The sequence below is a fragment of the Drosophila innubila genome, chromosome X, assembly GCF_004354385.1.
Source record: "Drosophila innubila isolate TH190305 chromosome X, UK_Dinn_1.0, whole genome shotgun sequence".
NCBI lineage: Eukaryota > Metazoa > Arthropoda > Insecta > Diptera > Drosophilidae > Drosophila > Drosophila innubila.
In genome coordinates this window covers 26351805-26374074 of record NC_047626.1, presented here as the reverse complement: position 1 = coordinate 26374074, position 22270 = coordinate 26351805, and the positions used below count along the sequence as shown (strand labels likewise).

General features: G+C 38.5%; 2 protein-coding genes across 5 annotated transcripts in view; one reads left to right on the top strand and one right to left on the bottom strand.

The window, feature by feature from the left end:
- Positions 1-5755, top strand: part of LOC117793524 (potassium voltage-gated channel protein eag) — a 54100-nt gene extending 48345 nt beyond the window's left edge. For 2 of the 4 annotated variants that reach the window (XM_034633848.1, XM_034633847.1), the window contains exons 15-17: positions 2068-2355; positions 4381-5272; positions 5312-5755. In XM_034633848.1, coding sequence (XP_034489739.1) covers positions 2068-2355; positions 4381-5272; positions 5312-5571 — 1440 coding nt within the window. In that variant the 3' untranslated portion in view covers positions 5572-5755. Of the gene's footprint in view, positions 1-2064; positions 2356-4380; positions 5273-5311 lie in introns of all 4 variants that reach the window. The other 2 variants (XM_034633849.1, XM_034633851.1) reach the window with 2 other exon arrangements.
- A 7987-nt stretch (positions 5756-13742) lies between these two features.
- LOC117793437 (E3 ubiquitin-protein ligase highwire) overlaps positions 13743-22270 on the bottom strand; it is a 61022-nt gene continuing 52494 nt past the window's right edge. Inside the window, exons 14-20 of the mRNA XM_034633752.1 lie at positions 21726-22213; positions 18896-20239; positions 16073-17515; positions 15657-15998; positions 15123-15587; positions 14862-15055; positions 13743-14776 (exon numbers count right to left, since the gene is read on the bottom strand). Of these exons, the coding sequence (XP_034489643.1) occupies positions 14293-14776; positions 14862-15055; positions 15123-15587; positions 15657-15998; positions 16073-17515; positions 18896-20239; positions 21726-22213 (4760 nt within the window). The 3' untranslated portion in view covers positions 13743-14292. The remainder of the gene's footprint in view (positions 14777-14861; positions 15056-15122; positions 15588-15656; positions 15999-16072; positions 17516-18895; positions 20240-21725; positions 22214-22270) is intronic.

Genomic DNA, 22270 nt, shown 5'->3' with positions numbered 1-22270 from the left:
TCGTGACAATATAACATTATTTTTGTCTCATCACAAAAAATAACATCGTCCCAGTAGTCCGCTGGCTTATTTTGGTGACCATAAGCAAATGTCAAACGTCTCTCAATATTTGTTGCAGAAAGCAATGGCTTCTTTCTTGCCACACGGGAGGAGTACTTGTGAAGGTTGAGGACCTTACGAACAGTTTCGTGGCTCACGTTCTTATTGCAGTCATTTTTCAAAGTATCGGCCAACACTCTCAAGCTTATTTGGGGGTTATTGGTGACTTCCTTCAATATTATTGACTGCTCGCGCCGATTCAGCTTCGATGGCCTGCCTCCTGAGTGCCTCAACTCCAGTCTATTTTCCTTCTCTGCACGCTTTATTATATTGTAGACTGTCCGCAGCTTGATATTAAATTCATTGGCCAAGTCCTTAGCTGTTTTGCCTTGATGATAATTGTAATAAATTAATTGTATAAAATTATCACTTGTTCGCTTTCCAGGCATTGTCAAAAACGTTATTTAAAGCTAATTATGCACGCTGTCGAAGTCAAAATCAAATGTAAGCAATACACAATGCATTGCAAAGACGCATAGCACATTCAAATTCCCGGAAAAAGCCCCGTTAGAAGTACCGTTGGTTTGTTTCAAGGCACTGTTCGAATTTTGTTAGCATTTTGCAAACAATTACTTGACACGCTGAAATATGCCATTTATTGTTTGTTTTGTTTTATTTTTGTTATTGAATTAATTTTTGTTATTTTTTTTTTATATATATATAAGTAATAGTTTAATACATACAACTGTAAAAGAAAAATACTGGAAAACTGTGCCTATCTGAATAAATTCTGTAGTTAAAGTTGAATTTGTGTTCCATTTTTCATTTTGCAAACAATTAATTGACAAACTGTATGTCTTTCTTTCCTTTTATTTAAGAAGTGTACTGTAAACTTTGTGTGACGCCTTCACTTGAATCTCGTTACGAATTGACATATTTAAGTGTTGTAAAACTTTTGATAGTTTATGGCACTGACAATATGCTCGAAATTCGATCGAGCTTTTATTTTTAGCGACGCTTTCAGTTTCATTTGTATTGTGTTTCGTTTGAGTTATCATAGTGTAAGTGTATGTATTTACTTGATGTGTATATACCAGCCGCATTTAATGTTAACAAAGTAATTAAACTAACGATGTTATTTTTTCAATGAAGCATAAATATCGTTACTAATCCACACACAGCTCAGCCACAGCCATAGCTCAGGTTTGTTGGGCCATGTGGCCAAGCTGGCACCGTTAAGAGTTTACCGTTACTGTTACTGTTACCGCTACCAATAACTGTTAACCATTAGTTGTTAACAATAACATACAGTATTATTGATATATGTATTTATAATATGCATACAAGTGACTTATGCTCGTTGTATGTCTTTCTTTGTCTTCCTTTAACATGCTTACGCTGTAATTGTCAACATCAAAATGACTCCCTCTCTCTCACACACACATACACTCTCTCACATTCACGCTCGCTGTCGATGTTGTCACCGCTCTTCCGTTGCGCTGCTCTCTTTAAAATTCACCATCAAATTCACGCAATCTCTCTCTCTCTCTCTCTTTTAACTCACCTCTCATCTTCTACTTGTTGTGTAACTGTACCGTTTCGTTATATTGCGAATGCTTATCGAATTTGGCTGAATTGAAATTCTTAATAAACAAAATTACTAACGAAAAATTTGTAATTTATCTTTTACCTTTCCCCATTCACACAACATGCGTTGTGCAACACTGAACCAACACCAATAATACATCAACAAAACTGCCTCCCACACAATTCTTTGCTCAAATATTCCCTATACCAATTCCGTAACCGTATCCGATTCCGACTCCGACTCCAAATTTCTATGTCTGTTCTCCATCAACACACACGCAACTCTCCTATTTTTTTCTCTCCCTCTCTCTTTCTCTTTCTATTCGTACATGCTCATAAAAAAAAAAAAAAAAACAAATTGGTTTAACCTCAAATTGCTCGTTAAACTTAAACTAAACCTAAAACAAAAACAAAACATAAAAAACCAACCTATCCAAGAAGCTACCTGCTAAACTAACATTAACCGAGGACTCACGCATCCTAACAACCGCCGCCGTACCCTCACCATCGCCATCACCCTCGCCCTCATCGGGTCCACCATCTGCACGTAGTACCCGTGCTAGCAAATGGGGACGCCTTCTGGGCAGTTCAAGTGTCGATTCAGCTAGCGATACTAGCGCCAAGGTAGCCGTCTCGAGAAGTTTGAGCGCCCGCGAAAGTCTGCGTGAGAGCACTGCCCAAGCGAGGCAGAGTAGTACTTCGAGTAGCAATGGTGGACAAGGCAATAAAGTAATTACCAACTACCGTAAATCAAATCAAACGCAAAATACAACAAATATACTAAACTACTCGTACATGCATTAACAATAACAACAAAAATCTAAACAAGAAACTTTAATACTCGTATTCTTGCTTACCAAGTTTGTACCACAACTTGAGTCGGTTGAAATGATATCAAGCTGTCCTACACGTTGAGTCTCCAGCTATAAGACACTCGTTAGTAAATTCAAATAGAGTTCAGCGGTTTTAAAAGTACTGCATACACTTAGGCGCACGCGATAAAATAACCATCACAATTTTCCTATATTTATCCAGAGGTGGAGTTTTTCCGGTTTAGACAAAAGTGAACCTGCAAAATTTAAAAAACTTCTTAATGTCTTTATGGATAAAATGCTTCTGTGCATCACATTTGTTGTGTCCAACTCTTAAAGTCGCTGATATACCGGTGAAAGGGTGTGACAAAAATTAAAATTAAAGTTGATCGGCATGCGGTGTGTGCTCTAGCTCTTACAGTTTCTGAAATCTAGGTCCGTCTATTCTCCTTCTCCCTTGAATTCTGCAATTGGTACAAGTGCTGTACGTATGCTTTTGTTAAATCAGGTTAAGATGCCTTATAAACTTGGTAATAAACAGAATATTAACAATTATGTTCGAATTGAATTCTTGTTAAGATTTTCGTTACATGATTTATTTGTTTTTTTTTCTCTTTCTCTCTCTTGTTTTGAATATGAGTAACAAACAATAATAACAAAGCAGACAAACCGTTAATGATCAACGACTTTAACGTTTTTCGTTATGTTTTCTTCTTCTCGATGCCAACTCTCTTCGCCATTTTGCTTTCATTTCGTTGTTTCGAATTTGTTGTCGACTTTTACGTTCATAATACCAATGCGATAATCAAAAAGCATTTACAATTAAGCAAAGTAAGTTATTCTAGATCATTTGTTTAACTGCTAATAATTTATTTAGTTGCTCAACACACGATCACAAATCACAACAACTACTTTTATTGCTATTGGTAGCAAACACACAAAGAAAATTCAAAATGGCGTGAACTGCGATGTATAGTATAAATTGCGATACTATGATATGCAACATAAGTGCATTCAGTAGTTCATGAACGATCAAAATTTTCTTGCAGCGAGCGAGCGACGAATGAGCGAGCCCAATGAACGCTGATCAAGGCCTTGATTCGTTCATTCGTGCTCATTTCATTCCAGTTCTTATCAAAATGCATCGCCGTTCTGCCAATATGCCAAGTTGAATTAAAAACTAAATAAAACTGTTGCTGCTACTGCTAATTATAAATCATATGTGCATGTGCACATACTCAAATGCATATGTAAATATGTATGTGTGCACATGCACATGTTTTGCACTGAACACGATAGTTTAACTGCGAGTTCGTTTTAGAAATTTTTGCAATGACTTCAAATCGATTGATATGTTTCTATATATTTTTGTTTATTGTTCACCACTTTTCTCTTGTACAAAATCAACAACAACTACAACTGCAACTACAACAACAAACAACAAAAACATTGCTTGCCTTGCTACTACAAACAACAAACAATGAACAACTTGAATTCGATAATTTTGAATTGGATGCTGAATAAAAAAAACGCTCAAAATGGCGCGGCACTTGCAAAAAAAAAAAACCAATTGGAAATGAATACTGCACAATTCTTGTCACCTTTACAATCAACAAACAATAATCACTACCTCAACAACAATCAATTAATGACTGAATGCGCAACAATAAAAAAAAACAATATCAACAACCACAATTCAACTCAACCAAACATATCTATAAATCAAAAATCAACAATCTCAAAAACACTTTTCTCACTTTTCTCCTAACCGAATGAACCCTGAATCTGAATCTGTACCTGTACCTGCCATTAAATGTCATCGTTATCGATCTGTCACCTACTTCAACCTGTCCAACTGTCAACTCTCTGCATCTGCCTCTGCCTGTGCCTATGCCATGCATCCCTTGCAATGCATCCCTCGCATTAAACGTCAAAATATTAGGTATTTCCCAAGGCGCCCAAGCTGCAGGCAAGCCAGGCGACCCTTGCCCGCCAGGACACCATCGATGAGGGGGGCGAGGTGGACTCTTCGCCTCCCAGTCGCGACAGTCGTGTGGTCATCGATGGCGGCGCATCGATTGCAACAACAACAACCGCTCCAGCCCTGCCATCAACAGGTGGCGGGTCAACCGGAGCAGTCGCTGCGACAGCGAGTGGACCGAAAGAGAGGAACTTGGCATTGGAGCGGGAGCGTCAGATCGAGATGGCCAGCTCGAGGGCAACCACATCGGATACCTATGATACGGGGCTGCGGGAGACGCCACCGACGCTGGCGCAGCGCGATCTCATAGCCACCGTGCTGGACATGAAGGTGGATGTGCGATTGGAGCTGCAACGTATGCAGCAGCGCATTGGACGCATCGAGGATCTGCTCGGTGAGCTGGTGAAGCGTCTGGCGCCGCAGGTCGCAGTCTCCGTTCCAGTTGCAGTCGCAGTCGACAGCGGCAGCGGGCAGACAACGCCCGGCGACGACATCTGTGCGGGTTGCGGTGCGGGAGGCGGTGGTGCGTCATCGATTACGCCCACAACAACGCCCGTGGACACTGTGATAACCATCTCAACACCGACAGCAGTTGCAACACTATCAACAGGAGCAACAACATCAACAGGAGCAACAACAGCGAGCGCCGGCGCTGGCGCTGGCAGCGGTCTACTAAATCCAAGTGTCCAGGTTGTGTCGAGCGCAGGAGGCAACGGCCTGGGGCCACTGATGCTCAAAAAGCGACGCTCGAAGAGCAGGAAAGCACCGGCGCCTCCTAAGCAGACACACGGCACAGCGGCCACAACGTTAACCGGATCTGTAAGTGGATCTGGATCTGGATCTGGTACGACAAGCGTGACAGCGTCAGCTTCTGCCTCTGCCTCTGCCTCAGGCTCAGCCCCTGCCTCCGCCTCCGTTTCCGTCGCTGCCTCCGCAACGAGTCCAACAACAACTGCTGCTATTGAGTTGTTACATTTACGCCTGCTCGAGGAGGATTTCACGGCCGCACAGCAGCTACCAACAAGCGTTGTCACGCCCACAGCGACAACGCCGCCCCCAGCGGTGACGCCAACAACAACAACAGCAGCAACAACAAGCGCTGCAACAACGCCAACGGGCAGCGGGCGAGGCGTGAAGCGGGAATTCCTCTAGCCCAAGATACTGGTGCGCCATCAGTCGGCGGATAGCAGCAGCTTTGAGCAATAATCCTGGTCAAACTTTTATATGTATCTAGTTGTACCCAGTATTGCCGCTCTGGGCCATTCAGAGTTTGCCTACGCATACGCTTAGCTAGTCTAGACTTTAACTATAACTTGTAATACAAACTAAACTATAACTTTAACGGCATAGATATAGATATACATATACTTGCATAACTAATATATATGTATGTTTGTGCAACTGCAACTAATTTTAGATACACGTTCCTAGATGTCTCGCCTTCGCTCTTGCTCTGTCTCTCTTTCTCATTTATACTTACCTTACACGCTTAGAATCCTCTTTCTCTCTCTCGTTCTCTCTATCTACCTTGCTAGTTCGTTCCATTAAGGCTTAATCTCTCTCTATCTCCATCTATTCCTTTCTCTCTCTCTCTCTCTCTCTCTCTCTATGCTGTAAGATGTAACGCGTGCACTTATGCTCTTTCTCCCCGTACCACCCCACAAGCAGTATTTTTGCTAGCTCGGTACAAATTTTAAGCACACTTAAGATATTTTCATACAATATGTCAAGTTATTCTATTTACAAAAACAAAAATTCACATATTTAATTTGATTGTGCAAAATTACCTTTTCATGGTTTTTTTTTATTTTATCATCGTTCCTTGTAATTTTTAAAAGTAGATAAGAACAAAATTATTAAGATACACTGGACTTAAATGCTCTTAAACTTAAAATACAACTTTTTAATGGTGTCAAGAAACTGTTTTTACCAACACTAAAATATAATTATTAAGTTCCCGATACTGAATGACTCGGTTCCTCGGTTATTATAATGCATATGGCCTTTTTCCATAACAAATGATATGTGATTTTTTTCTCCGTTAATACATCAAATAATTGTTTTGACAAAAATAACAAATGCTCATGTTTTTTAGTTGTTTTTAAAAATTTTGTCAATTTTAAAAAATTGCTTTAGAACCATAGAAATATTTAATTTAAAAACCTAAAGCTAAGAAAAGGATTTTTTCTGCAATTTAAAATATGTGAATTTTATTCTTTTGACATACTGTATGTAGGAACTCATCATGAATAAATGTATGATGCATAATAATGATATATTAAGGCAAAAGCATATTGCTTACGAATTTGCTACATTTACTGCAATTATTTACCTTTATATACGAAACAATTACAAATACGAGTGTTGTAGTTGATGACAACAACTAACTAGTTAGTTATATACTAAACTATTATACTATACTAATACTATATGTACATATATGTACATTAATATTTTTGTGATAAATGCTAAGGGAGGCAAAAACCAGGCCCAGTGAGTTGTACATAGCAGGAATTAATGTCGCAAGCTCTAAAATTACACCAGACATACACACATGCACACAAGCTTGAACTTCCCTCAATTACCAGATGGATAACCTAAAAATAGTAAATCCAATACATAGCAATTGTCCATGCTTTGAAATATTCCATTCCAGCAGAATTTATCTATGAAGCAGTGTAACTATTTAGAGCTTTTGTATAAGTGGCAAACAGGACCAAAGTGGAATTACTAGATATTGAGCAGTGCTGACAGAATTTCAAGATCAAAAATAGATAGTTTGATCAAAAAACGTAGCTAGAGATAGCTAAAAAATTGTTAAATTTTTTATGTATATAGCATATGAATAGAAAATTCAGTTTATAATTTAGTAATTTAAGTATAAAATATACTTCAAGTTTTTGAACAAAAGCGCTATTTCGGCGAGGTAAACAAAATCATCGACAAAACTTTTTGAATTCAGTATAAACTTAAAAATCAAATTTGGGGCATAGTGTGGATGTAGTAAATTTTTATCCAGAGTCAGAAATAATTATACTTTTTATTATTAAACTCAAGAAATAATAATTATTTTTTATTATTTTGCTCATGATTACTTTTGAGAAAAAAACTAAAACTCAAATATAATCATTATTTTTAGCTCTTTTAAAGTTTCTAGACGTGAATGATTATTTCAATTATGAAAAACAAAATAATCAGGATTTACCGCCCCTGGTTCTTTTAAATCTATGAAATATAGGAAATTCATTTTGTACTCGATGACCTCTGTCCGAAATTCTACTGCGTAAGATATATTTTCCTAATTGGCAAATCGGATTTACACATAACACAATCTTATATGTTCAATAAATATTTTCTCCATTGAAATAGTCCAATACTTTACGTAAATTCTTTTTGTTTGCACTTAATTTATTTTTTTACAAGGAATATGTTGATTGAAAATGTCTGGCAATCTAGAAAAAATGTTATATACATTTTTTAAATACCCGGCTATCTAGCTAATAGCCTTTCTTTAAGTTTTGTATCTTTTGTAATTACAAAATTGACCAGTATAGCTGCTTAATTGCTACACTGGCAATTCTGAGTGATTAACTCTAGTTCGCTTACTTAATTATTTCACTACAGTGACACAAATTGAGAAAGATAAATATATGTTTTTCTGCTGTAGTTAGTGAATACGTCACCTTGTAAGTAATATCACTATACGTTGACACACAGGACGTATGCGCAATATTTAATATGTAGTTGGCAATGCGATCAACAGTTTAGTTTGTTGGAACCTGACGCTTGATCAAACTAATTGTAAGCTGAAGGACTTAGTTTGTAAATTTAGTTTGCTGATAATAATTATAAACAGTTTAATTTACTTCTGCTGTTCTGCTGGAATATTTGCGAATTCCCCTAAAATACACTTGTGTATTATTCATACTTATAACATGTTCAGTTCAAATACTTGCAGATGTGCTAGCTTTTAGTGCAAATCAAATGGAATGGGGCCTAAATTGTTGGTGTATACATATATACATACTACCCGTCCTGACACACAGATACATACACGTAGATACATAACATATGTATGTATATGCATATATTCATATTTATGGCTTGAGCACTCTACAAACAAAGAAAACAAGACAAAGAGAAGATCAACAAAATAGAAATAACTTTACGAAAATCCCAGCCACAACAAAATAAGCAAAACAAAACACGAGGCAAAAGACACAAAAACATGTTGCCGCAAAATGAAACGACAATCGACAAAAACAATTGATATAAAATGCAGTTTAAATAAAAAAAAAAAATGCAAATGTTTAATACTAATTTGTATATATGTATACATACTGATATATTACACATACAACAACAAAAATAAAAGGAAATGGGAAATGAATATGTAAATATAAAAAGTATTTTAATGAAAAAAAAAGTTAGACAAATGAATGAACTAAATACGAGTATAAAATGTGCAATGATATTTACAATACTAATTAAATTTAAATTGCTTAACACACAGACATGCTTTGTGATAAAAACATGTAAGAAATGAAATTAATTTCATAAAAATATTGAAAATATTATTTAGGCTCGCATTATATTATAAAAAGGCTTGCACTTGCATGTTGGTTATTGTTTGAAAAAACTGATTGTATATCAGATAGTAAATAACACACACACACACACACTAATACACACATACAACCAACTACACATATACAACCATACGCCACCTATGAGAATAATATCGCAAAGGTTTCATTACACTTAAGTCGTCGCTTGCAGCTGATTTTCTCCACTTGAATAATATTCAGATACATATATGTACATATTCACTCTCGTATGTGAGTGAACATATATACCTAGATCAATAGCAATTAGTTTTTGTTTCTCTTATTATAGATCTGTTATGATCACTGTTTATATAGGAGTCTCTCACACACTCACACACTCACACACACACATACACTATACAAATGAAAGCAATACATACTATTTACATACATACATATATCGTCTTCCCTAATCAAAACTTAGCCTATTGTGTTGGGACTCGATAAGTTTCGGGGACTGTAGAGCTGTTACTTAGTTAGTTTTAGTTGTACTTAGTCAGGCTTATCAAAATCTTTGTTAACTTCATATTGTTAGAGCTCCGATTTCTGTTGACAGCGCTGCACCATCAACTCAAACTCAATCGATAAGCAATTCAAGTGGTATTAAAACATTACATAAAATATACATACACACATAGATACAAATATACACACAAACACATGCATCTTTAATAATAAGAATAAATAAAAATTTATAGTTAGTTCAGAAATTTCGATAATATTGACAAGTTTGTTGCATATGTTAGGACAATTTAAATTATTTATTAATGGAAAAATACACAAAAAAAAATTCTAGTGATTTATTTGTATATACATAGTAAATATTGAAAACATTTTTTTTGTTTTTGTATATGTATAGGGTGGTTCATTTAAAAATTGGAATTTAATTTTGCTACAAAAAAACGGCTCGATATTTTTCAAAGGTTGAACATTTATTGGAAATGTTGGTTCATGTCATTTATTTATGAAAAACAATTTCGGTCAAATGATCACCACGGCTGACTTGAAAATAAAGAAGGAGCCACAGTGACCGTGAATGGTGAGGGCTACGGCGCAATGTTAAGTGATTGTCTTTTCTAGGAAATTGAAGCGGAAGACTTGGGCGATATTTGGTTTCAGCAAGACGGCGCTACGTGCCACACAGCGCACGCCACAATCGATCTGCTGCGCCCTATCTTCGAATATCGAATAATCTGCAAATATGGAGATGTGAATTGGCCGCCAAGAAGCTGTGATCTGACACCGTTAGACTATTATCTTTGGGGAGCGGTCAAGGACAAATGTTATGCAAACAATCCTGATCCAATTAATGTGTTGAAGAACGAGATTCAAGTTGCTATTGCTGACATACGTGCCGAAACAATTGAAAATGTTCTCAACAACTGGGTGGATCGAATGGGCTACTGCCAAGTTAGCCGTGGTAAAATTTTGACCGAAATTGTTTTTCATGAATAAATAACATAAGCCAACCTTTCCAATAAATGTTCAACCTTTGAAAAATATCGAGCCGTTTTTTTTTTATAGCAAAATTAAATTCCAATTTTTTAATGGACCACACTTTATATCTAATCGTTATGGCGTAAGTCACACTAGTCAAATAGCAAATCGAATGACTCAACTAACTAAGTATAAAAGGAAATTAATTTATATACTATATATTTAGCATATACCATGCATATGCGATATATAGTATTATCAATAGGACTAGCGGTACTAGAGTTATCTGTAAAATAGTTTTCAACAATTTGTTCAACTAAATTTATGAATAGGCTTAAAGAAATAAACAAATACCAATACATTTTTAATGATAATATTGTGAATTGTTTAGCCAACACGCTCCTCCGCTTCCAAGCTCATAAATCGCTGCGGAATATATAACTATATACGGTATATATATACATATATAAAATTTGGTTTTTTGTTAAAAACTTTTTGTAGATTTTAGTGTTAAAATACACAGAGCCTTATACATTTATGAATGAACAAAACTAAGCAAAAGAAAATTATAAAATAAACACACAATTATTTAAATTATAATACATACAAATTATAAACTGCAACGTAAAGAAAAGCAAAATATACCAAATTATGAAAGGTGCAATTACGATTTTTAAGTCAGTGCGACAAATAAGTCAAAATTTATATTGAAAAAATTAAGAGAAAATTCAACTAAAATCCAAAAAAAGAAAACAGACATTTATATATATATATACACCAGATACGAGGAATTGCGAATTTCACACTCAAAACTCACACGAAACTCATAGGCTCACTCGAAGAAACTATAAATATTCATTAAATACTTACAAAAATGCGATCACCTTTGATGAATTTATGCCAGAGATCGAATGTATATATATATATATACTATAAATACTATATATATACATATATAGACTTAATAGCTTCATTCGCTTAGAAGCATTAAACTGAATAAAAAACACTTTAAGCCGACAACAGAAAAAATTTAAAAAAAATCCCCTAAAATTAAAAAAAAAAAACCAAACAAAAATCAAACTTTAGAAGCTTTTATATGCCAGAATTTTTTTCTAAGCAAAATAATAAGATACATATTAATACCAATAATATAATAAACTAACACACAAAAAATACCAAAAAGACGCCACTTAATTATTAAAATGGTATAAATTGTAGATAAACGAAAAAATATATACAAGACACAGATACAAAAGCCTTACAAACACTCGAAATACCAAACACTCGCCTCATTTTTTGTATACCCACTGCAAACAAATAATGATACCAAACACTTTTGGCAACAACAGAAAGATACTCGTACATTTATGCAAACAAAATACTAAAAAAAAAAAAACAAAACTACCAAAGAAAATACTAAGCGTTATGCTCTAGACTCTAGATTCTAGTCTCTAGACGAAAAAGAACCAAAATTTTACAAAATACCAAAAACAAAAACCAAAATGAAAACAAGAAAGCAATGTTAAACATTTTCCACCAATTTGAGGAGCATAGTTGATATGTATACAACAATTCAATTTGAATAATGATTAATGAAAATGAATTTTAGAATTGTAATGAAAACCATAATGATAACGATAATTAGTATGATTTCGTAAACACGCCCTTTGATTTTGAACATGAAAAAGCTGCCTATTTAGTAAATATTTACAAAACTTAACCAATTATAATGTTAAAAAAATGGGGAAAACAATACCATCAAAAAATACATTCCAAAAATAGTTCGTTTATTATCTTAATTGTGTTTCACGTTAAATTGCGCCAAAAAAAAAAATACTTAGCCATGCATATTTATAAAACTACATACAATATTTAGGTAGTACGAATATACCACAAATGCTTGGACAGAATAATGGGCATTTGCCCAGACGCTGAACCTATGAACAACTGATTAAAATACCAGTAAAATACAAAAAAAAAAGCAACAACCAAAAAAACAAATTAAGATAAAAACAATTAAATTAACTTTACAAAAAGAACATAGCTGTAAAATTTATTTCAAAAATCAATTAAATAATGCTGTAATTAATGTGAATAGTAAATTAATTATTATGACATTAGCATTGATATTACAACACATACACACTCATGTTAATAAATCTTTGACTATGTTAAAGAATATGAAAGCATAAGATGAAGAAAAATAGTTAAATACTACTCGTATGCATTCATTATGAGAATTATTATAAAAAAAGAAAGTGAAGAATAATTAATAGATTCTTTATCTATCAGAGCAATGAATATAAAGAAAAACAAATCGCAAATGAAGCAAGCGAAATTATTAAAAAAAGAAAAAATAAATACAAAAACAAAATAAATACAAGTTCTTAAGCTCGTTTTCTTTCTACTCAGAATTTTGGGTGAGATTGGTAAAATTCTAAGGATCTCAGAGATGGTAAGAGCTAGGAAAACCCAATTTAAAATTTGGACGGCATATATGTGCAGGCAGATAAATTTAATTTGAAATTTTGGATGCAAAGCCCCCTTCAATAACAAACTATCACAGCAAACAGAGTTATGTGCAAATAAAAACAATAGCATAGAGAATATAAAGGCGATTGAACTCTACGTTTTTCTTGTTAATACAAGACTTCTTTGTATCACAAATATTATAAATAAATACAATATATTACAGATAACATTCTCAGCTCTAAGCTTCGTGAACGCTATCGCTGTAAAAGTCCTGAAAACTCTCACTGTTGTTTATTAAATATATCCTTTTCAGAACGTTTTGATAATCATCCATAGGGGGTTGTTTCTACAAAGTTTTTCGAAAATTCTCAAAAAGCTCTGAAAATAATTGATGTTCAACAAGATCCACAAGCTAGATATTGACCGCAAACATATCTATTCTCTATACAAAATGTTGAATCCACTAGCCCTAAAAGACAAAAGATTGGTAAGTGAAATTTAATTTTTTGTTTATAGTTTATTTAAATTACATTTGATTCTTTATGTTTTTCTTTATTTTGTTGTCACATTTATAATAAATATATAATTTAGTTATGTATTACATTTTTTTGTTGTATAATTTCTATTATTTCCCTTATAGTTGTTAAATAATAAAGTGAGTCTGATTGTGGTTGTTGTTTCCGAGTATTACAAATAATATTGCAAATTTTTCAATAACTATCTCATACATTTAAAGTATTTGTCAATCAATTCACATCTATAATTAATCATGATGATGAGATCCTAACATTTCCTAATATCATTTCCGCTTCCATTTCCAAATCCTTTTATCAAACCTACTTAAGAATAAATTGTGTATGTGAGAGTGTGTGTGTGTGTGTGTGTGCTGACAATGCATGTGTGTACAATTGAGTTTTGTTCTCTCGCAAAAAAATGCAGGTAATTGATTACAATTACAATTAGAATTACCATTACAATTAGAATTAAGTAAATAATTCAATAAACAAATAGAATATTAAATACACATATAGCTAAAAATTGCAACTTTTGAATGACAAGTAAAAAAAAAAAAAACAACAAAGGACATTAATTTACATATTGTATGCATATATATGTATTCTTTATGCCTATTTCTTTTAATTTATATATGGGTCATTTATGGGGATATATGGGGATTTTTGGGAGCTTGGGGGAAATGTTTCTAGTTGTCGTTGCGTTGCCCCTCGGCACCGTCACCGACGCTGCGCTGCGCCTCTACATCATATAAATTGGGCTGTACATCATCCTCTTGGGGCTGCAGCTCCTCTATTGGCTCCGATGGCAACTGAAGTGGCAGATGCAATTGGAGACGGAGTTGCTAGAACGTTTGGGCATTGCGACAGACGCCACAGCCCAAGGCGAACTCCTCACCGGTGGGTGGATGCATCACATGCAGCGGGCATTCATCGCCCAGCAACTGTTTGGCCTTTGGCCCGGCGGGGCATTGGGGCAACTTGTTCTTCGGTATGTTTGTCAAACGTTGAAAGTCATCGTGGCACGTATCACAAAAGTGCGTCGTCCCAAAACAGAAGAATACCGCAACGGAGCAACAGTAGCGACATTTGTACTCTAAGAAATCGGTACCATGTTTGGGGCACATTTGAGCTCGTGCCACATCCGAGCAGCCGCCACAAACGAGCTCCTCGGGATCGAACTTTTCACCAATTTCCGCATCGCAGCGTGCCTCGCCGCCGTAATAGGCCTTCTGGCATTTGAAGCACACGTAATATGCATAACGATCCATGGCCAGTTGGGTGACATCCTTGCTATCCGTATCCTTGACGACGCCCTCATATTTGATGCTGCACATAAAAGCATTGATTCATTTTAATTAGTATGTGTGTGATGTTGCCAATTTTTACTGCGTGAAATTCCATTTAAGCTTACCGCATGATCGCCTTGCGTTTCACATCCTGCTTGAGTCCATTAATGGGCTCCAGGATGTCGGCCAGCAATGGATGCTGTATGTCCGCCTTGCAGATGGGACACAGTGAGAAGCCGAAGGTAATTCGCGGTCCGCTCCAACGTTTCTCCAGCACCGCTTTGCAGCAATGGAAATGAAACACATGACCGCACTCCAGCTGAGAGAAATAGAGAGGGATTAACTGGTCCAGTTGATTCCCAAGAAAAGTTGCTGAGTATACTCACATGTATTGAGGGCGCACAGGAGAGCGCTTCCACAAAGCAGATCATGCACATGTCATCAGCATCTTGGGTTAGCTTCGGATCACGCAGCTCCTCGGCCAGCTCGTTCTCCCGCACATGACAGACGTGCTGCAGACAGGGCAGACATTTACGTTCGCCGGCCACTCCGCCGCAGGCATGTCCACAGGGTTTAGTTTTTAGGCAGGAATTGGAGGCATACTCCTGACACTGGGCATCGGCACAAACGTTGCCAATTTCCAGCAGGCCAGAGTTGCCAGTGAGTCCGCAGAAACGACAGCGACCCACTGCCTCCTGTGGACCCGAGATGATTGTATGGCTGCCATCTCGAAATTCAACCATGGCCTTTAACGTCTTTGAGTCGGCTAAAGCCAAGAGCCAAAAGAGTTTTGTGCGTCCACAGGATTCATGCAGCTCCACGCGTATGGCCTCCTCCTCCTCCTTGCAAACCTGAAGGAGTATAAGGTATTAAGTATAAGGTATAAGGCATAAGCTGTAGGGTATAAGTATAAGACTTACCGTGCGCTTGTGTGTGCGCGTCTTTCTATTCAGGTGCAGAAACCGATCGCAGTCACCGCAAAGGGATCCACAGGTCTCACACTGTATGATGGCCGCCGTTTCGCCATCATCGTGATTGCTGCACATGGGACGCGTGTCGCAGAGCTTGGACCACTGACCCGAGGACAGTTTCTCGACGTGATCACGCTCCAGGACACAGAGACTGGCCAGCGCCAGCCAGAGGGTTGCCGTTTTTGTGCAATGCTCCGGCGTACGATAGATCTCCTCCAGTCGTGTCAGATTTAACACTGACTCGGCAATGGCTGCCTTCGTGATCTGTGACCATTTCTCGCTCAGCTTACCCTGCAAGTTATTGAAATGAACAAGGGTAGAGTTAGTTAATGGATTAGCTGTTTGGATGGGTATGAACTACTTACGCTGGCGAGATCACGTATAAGTCCTATGATGCTCTCCGCCTGCTTGGTGGAGATGATGCCGTTGAGGAACCAGCGTTGATTCAAATTTCGCTTGGACTCCTTCTTCATCACGGGCGCGGCATCAAAGCGAAAAGGATCGCTCGAACCTGGTACTGTCATCGACGATGGAGCTCCCATGGACACCTGTTCCGCTGTCGTTGGACGTGCGCGCAACAACTGCACGGAGAGATCCAAGGAGCTGCAGAGGCGCACAAAGGCCGGCGTCTTCTCCAGCTGCCCGGGCTTGGTAGCTACCGACGTAGATGTGGACGAGGTTGCGGAAGGTACACCGACACCGCCACCACCACCACCACCGCATGTGGTTGCATTGGCCGTCGTTGTCTTCACCTTGACCTGCAGCTGCAAGGATTTTGCAATGACGGCCAGGAAAATGTCAAGTAAGCCCAGACGACTCATATCAAAATCGCTGGCACTCTGATGGGCGATGCTATAGTCCGCCGGCGGCAGACGCTGCACACCCAGCAGCTCGGCAAAGCTCTCTGGCGTTATTTCTGGGAGGATGCGACGCAACAACGCCGTCACCTGACGCTGCACACGATCGCTGCCCGTGTGGAGTAGTCCTAACAGATCCCTGAGCAATCCATGCTGCTGCGATAGATAGGAACGGCCCACAACACTGCCGGACAAGGCCAGCACCATGCTAAGCATCTCAAAGCAATAGGTATCCGGAGCACGACTTCGTTCCGAGCTGCTCTCACTGGTTGCTCCTGTTGCCCCAGTTGGTGCAGTTGATCTTGTCGCTTGAATTGCCGCCTGAGGCGGTTGCTGTTTAAGGACATGGGCTAGATTGGCCAGCTCCCAATCCTCTTTGGCGCGCTGTGCCTCCTTCTTGATAGCATGCACAATATGGACGATTACCTGTTTCTGCAGATGCGACAGTTTGCTGCGAGAAAACAATATGCCCACCATATGCTCCCGCAGATCCAGAGAATCAGCTAGCATCGAGTTGCCTGCATCCAATGTGGAGCCGGCGGCACCTGTTGCCGTCACAGCCTCACTCACATTACTGATGAGCTTGCCAAATACCTGTCCGGTAATAAGACGAAACACTCTCAGTGTCTCCGCCTCGCAGATCTGTTGTTGAATCCTTGCTGCGTGTGACATGCGCAAATTGGAGCGATGCTCAACCGCCAGCGGTTCCTCGTTAGCACCGCCAGCAGCACCAGCCGGTTGAACACCGTTCGGTAAACCGAGCAGCTTGATTTGACGCACACGCAACGTATTCTCCGGTCCGTGTAGTTCGAGCCGAAAATGCGTAGCGCTGTCGTCGCTGATCTTAGCCGTGATCCAAACGCACGCTTTTTGGTCCACATCCACCGACTTGATGAGGTTCGTATCGCCCAGCGATTGACCGGCATAGAACACCACATTCAGCACCTTGTTCTGTGGATTCAAAAATAGAAATTATGTTATAGATGAGCTTCAATGTGGTTGTTGCGTTATTTAGTGAGTTTTGGACCCTATTATACATATTGTAAATGCAGTACCGACCTAAAACAGTTCTAACTGTATTGTGTCTATGTCTATAAACTTGATGCTTAATTAAACTAAGGAGCTTATTTTACACAAAAAAACACCTATACACGAGGTAAAAGTCTAGTGACGAAAGCATATTCCTGCCCCAAAATTTCTTATATCCAATTTTGTGATGAAAAAAATAAAGTTCAATATAAAAATTGTAAATAATAATATTAACTAATAAAATAGAAAACACGAAAATTGGCATTCTGCACTATGCGCAAAAAGGGCGAGCTACCACGAGCATAATAATTACTTTTCGCAGTGCCGAATGTAAACTTTTGTGTTTTTTTTTATTTTACGGGAAATTGTATTGACTATAACCTATTGAAATTTAATAAAGATGGCATGTAAATTTTTGGAAAATCGATAAAAGGTAAGCTTAAAAACTTATTTCACCTGTAAAATGTTACCTGAGTACTTTAGACAAGCTTAAATGTGCGCCTAAAAGCCCTCAAATTCACCTTTTCAATGATATATAGAACATATCTGTAGCTTCTAAATATAATTTGGAAACTATTGGGGTTTAAATTTTAGCGGGATTTAGCGTTTTTCCGCTAAACTAGCGGGTTTTCTAGATTTTTGAAGAGAAATAAATCCCCATCATAAAATCTAAGCTTTTTTAGCGCTTTGATACGGAAAAACAAACAGACAAGCTGACTTTTCATCTCATTTTGAGAAGTCCACTAAAAATTTCAAATTTTTTGATAAGAATTTTTAAAACATATAAAATTTTAAGAAAAGGCCCCAACGGACCGTCCCACTTACACCCCCATATCTCATGAACCAGGTGAGTTAGAAAAAGTTTTAGTATAGCTAGGACTAAATCTATCGATCGGTATATAACTTGATCTGATCGGACAGTAATAGCAAATTTTCCATATTAGCTGTATATATTGCTAGTCGCCTATCGCACCCTTTGTGCTGCTTTCGTCACTAGCGCGAACTGTCTTCCGCAGTGATTTTAAGTGCAGTACCTATGTTAACAGTACCGTCCTAGAGCAGTACCGACCTAGAACAGTACCAATTGTATTGCGTATTTTAATGAATTTTCGAATGATAACTGTTATGGTTACTGCATTATTTAAACGTAGGAACTGATTATATTTTAAGTGCAGTTGCGATCTACATCATTAAGAAGAGCCAGCCTCTATAGTCTGGTTCGGTTTTTATCGATAACAAAGCGTCACAAAAATAAGAAATTCTAGCTATTTTTTTCAGTTGTCAGATAGACGATGAACTTACCTGAATGTCGCGACTGTTGTCGATGTGAACGAGAACGAATTTGCAGGCGAAGCTCAGTTTGCTCATGGAGAGCTCAATGATTTTGCATTTGTTGCGATCCTCCTCGTCGCTCTCCCAAAATGTTTCGGTCGAGTTGTCCGTTAGGGATTCGGCCATAGCCGGGCGCGAGGAGACGGTCACCTCGAACATGCCGGAAAGATCGGTATAGCAAATGACCTTTGCACCGGGAACACTGCCCGTTGCCAATTGATTGCTAGCTGTGGCTATGTTATGCTCCGCATCGCAATGAATCTCATTGCTGGTAGCTGCCAACAATGTGGAAACGGCCATGGCAGCGTCATTCTGTTCATCCGACTTGGATAGTATCTTTGAGATATTGCCAAAGACATGCGAGCTGTGGAGAAACTGATGATCCGCTTGGCGGAAGCGAATGCCAAAGCATTGGATGGCCACACGCTGCAATGGCGAGCCCAATGGCAAATGGAGCGTTAGATCGGCCACAGATTGTAGGAGCACATGCAGAGAATGGGTTATCAGATGCGCAAAACGTCCACTGATTTGAGTGTACGCCACCGGATGCTCTAGTGCCGGTTCAGCCTCCTCATATTTGCCATCGACAAGATCAGCACTGCCCACCGCAAGGGAGCTGACGAACCACCACATGAGATCATGCAGACAAACGCCTTGGGTGACACTGCGGAGTAGCCAGTTGAGAGCCTGCAGTGCGTAGATCCGACAAGCGGCAATCCGCAGACTCCGGCGCATTGCACCACGTAATCTGTCCAGTTCGTGCTTTTGTGTCATGAACGCCATCGCCGGACGGGCCAACAAAGCACTACTCTGCTCCGGCAGAGGAAGTGGACTCACCGGAGGCAGTTGTTGTTGCTCTTTGGCATCGAGTGTCCTGTCTGCCATCGACTGTCCATCATTCGCATTGGCGGCATGCAGCACGGCAACGCTGGCCAATAGCTTCTGTGGCACTAGGCGACGCAGATGCTCTGAGGGATAACAAATCAATAGCGATCCATCGCCTTCGCTTGACGAATTGTTTCGACGACGATAGACAACCTTGGGTTGTGCATCCAATGGCATCGCTGTCGATATCGTCGGTTGCTGCTGCTGCTGCTGCAGCTGATGTTGCTGCTGTTGCTGCTGCTGTTGCTGCTGCTGCTGTTGTGCCACCGCCGCCCAACCTTGTCCCATCGAGTAGCTGCGATGAAACTTTGATAATGTCCCGCCTCCGCCACCGACAGCACCACCCCCAGCTGGTGGATTCGCCAACGATCCGGACATCAATTCATAGTTGTTCGGCTCGCAAGACTCGTACGAGATCTCCGAGAGAGGCTGCAAAAATTTAAGAATATTTACAGATTATTTTGGATTGAAAATGGGCAAAAATGGGTATTATGTGTTTGGCAGAATGTATGTAATAGGCAGAAGGGGGCGTGGCAGACCCCAAAGAGTATATATTCTTGATCAGGATCAACAGCCGAGTCGATTGAGCCATGTTCGTCTGTCTGTCCGTTTGTCCGTTTGTCTATCCGTCTGTTTAAACGCGCCAATCTCATAAACCATGAGAGCTAGACACTTCAAACCTGGTATGTATGTTCCTGGATACCATACGCAGATCAAGTTTGTTTTTATTTTTGAATCGGATCACTATATCATATAGCTGCCATAGAAACGATACGTCGAAAATTAAGTTTTAGTATGAAAAGTTTTTTGTTTGTTGAGATATCTTAACCAATCCGGTAGAATATGCATCTGAGCTGATATTATACATTCTGACTTAATATGGTTCAAATCGGTCCATTATATCATATAGTTGCAATAGAGACGCTCAATCGAAAATTAAGTCTTAGTAGGAAAAAGTTTTTTGTTTTTTGAGATATCTTAACCAAACTGATAGAATATACATTTTACTTAGTTTTGTCCATACTGTCCGAAGTTTGTTCAAATCGGTCGACCATATCATACAGCTGTCATACGTCCGATCGATCGGTCATAAATAAACTTTTAGTATGAAAAAGTTTTGTGTTTTTTGAGATATCTTAACCAAACTGTTAGAATATGCATTTAAGTTTGTTTTTTACATTCTGACCAAATTTGGTTTAATTCGGTTCCATATATCATATAGCTGCCAAAGGAACAAGCGGTTAAAAATAAAATTTCAGTACAGAGTGCCTGGGCACAGGGTATCCTACTGTCGAGCGTGCTCGACAGTAACCGCCCTCTTGTTAATTCTTATCTTCATTCTTATTAGATTTTCTTTTCTTAAGTTTTTTCCTCTTTTCTCATCAATTATAAATAACAACTTAATAATTTTTGTTTTAAACTCTAACCATATTCCTATATATATATATCTACACATATTTTTATCCGTCACTAAATGATCAAAATTTAAAAACAAAATACTATACTAATATTTCAACTATATAAATATTTCAATATTGAAGGAGCCAAAGAGAAAATTCAGAAGTTCAGTAGTAATTCAGTAAAATTTCGGCAATTAGCAATAAATATAACAATAATTGCAATCTTAAAATGCCTTCATTTAACTGCATTATGATTCAGCTTTACAAAGCAATACCGTTCACCTAAACCTTTATTTATAACTTATAATCTTATCGAAAAATGCGATATACCAATGATTCAAAAGTGACGTTGCGACGGCCAACATTTTTCTCACTCAGGGGTTCGATTTTCTAGAAGTTTTAATGTAAACATTGTTATCAATATAGTAATTGAATAAAAAGAAGAAAAAACGTTCACTTTTTACACTCTACACTCTAAAAGATCGGTGCACTTCCGGTATAGAAAAAGAACTCACCCGATCGAAGCCGTTCTCATTGGTCGCATTGGCCAGGCCAAACATCTCGTAGGGTAGATCCTCGTGGGCGGCGGTACCAAGGCATTCCAGGCAGGCGAAGCTGTCGGGTGCCAGCCAAACGTTTTCGGGTGATGCCGGCGGCACGCCCACAAAGCTCTTGCGAAATGGCGTAAACTTGCCACTGAGTCGTGCCCCAATGCGACTGCTACGGGCGGAGTCAGCTCGACTTGTGCTCGGCTTATTGCTGAGATTCAGATCTGGCATACCAAGATGTTGATGCTCAATGACCACAGGCATCGGCATCGATAGTTGCTGTTGTGGCGATCTCTTTTGGCTGGCACTGTTCCCGGCCGTCTGCAGGTTGCCACATGTACTGCTCGAGGAGCACAACTCCAAAAGGAATGTGGCATTCTCTCGCATTGTGGTGTACACCTCCGAGTTGGCTATCAATGTGGTTGTCTTCACGCCGAACAGGTTCATTTCAGTAGCTGCAATTACAAAATTTCAAGTCCATTAATGATTTGCTAAACACTCTCTTGAGAAAG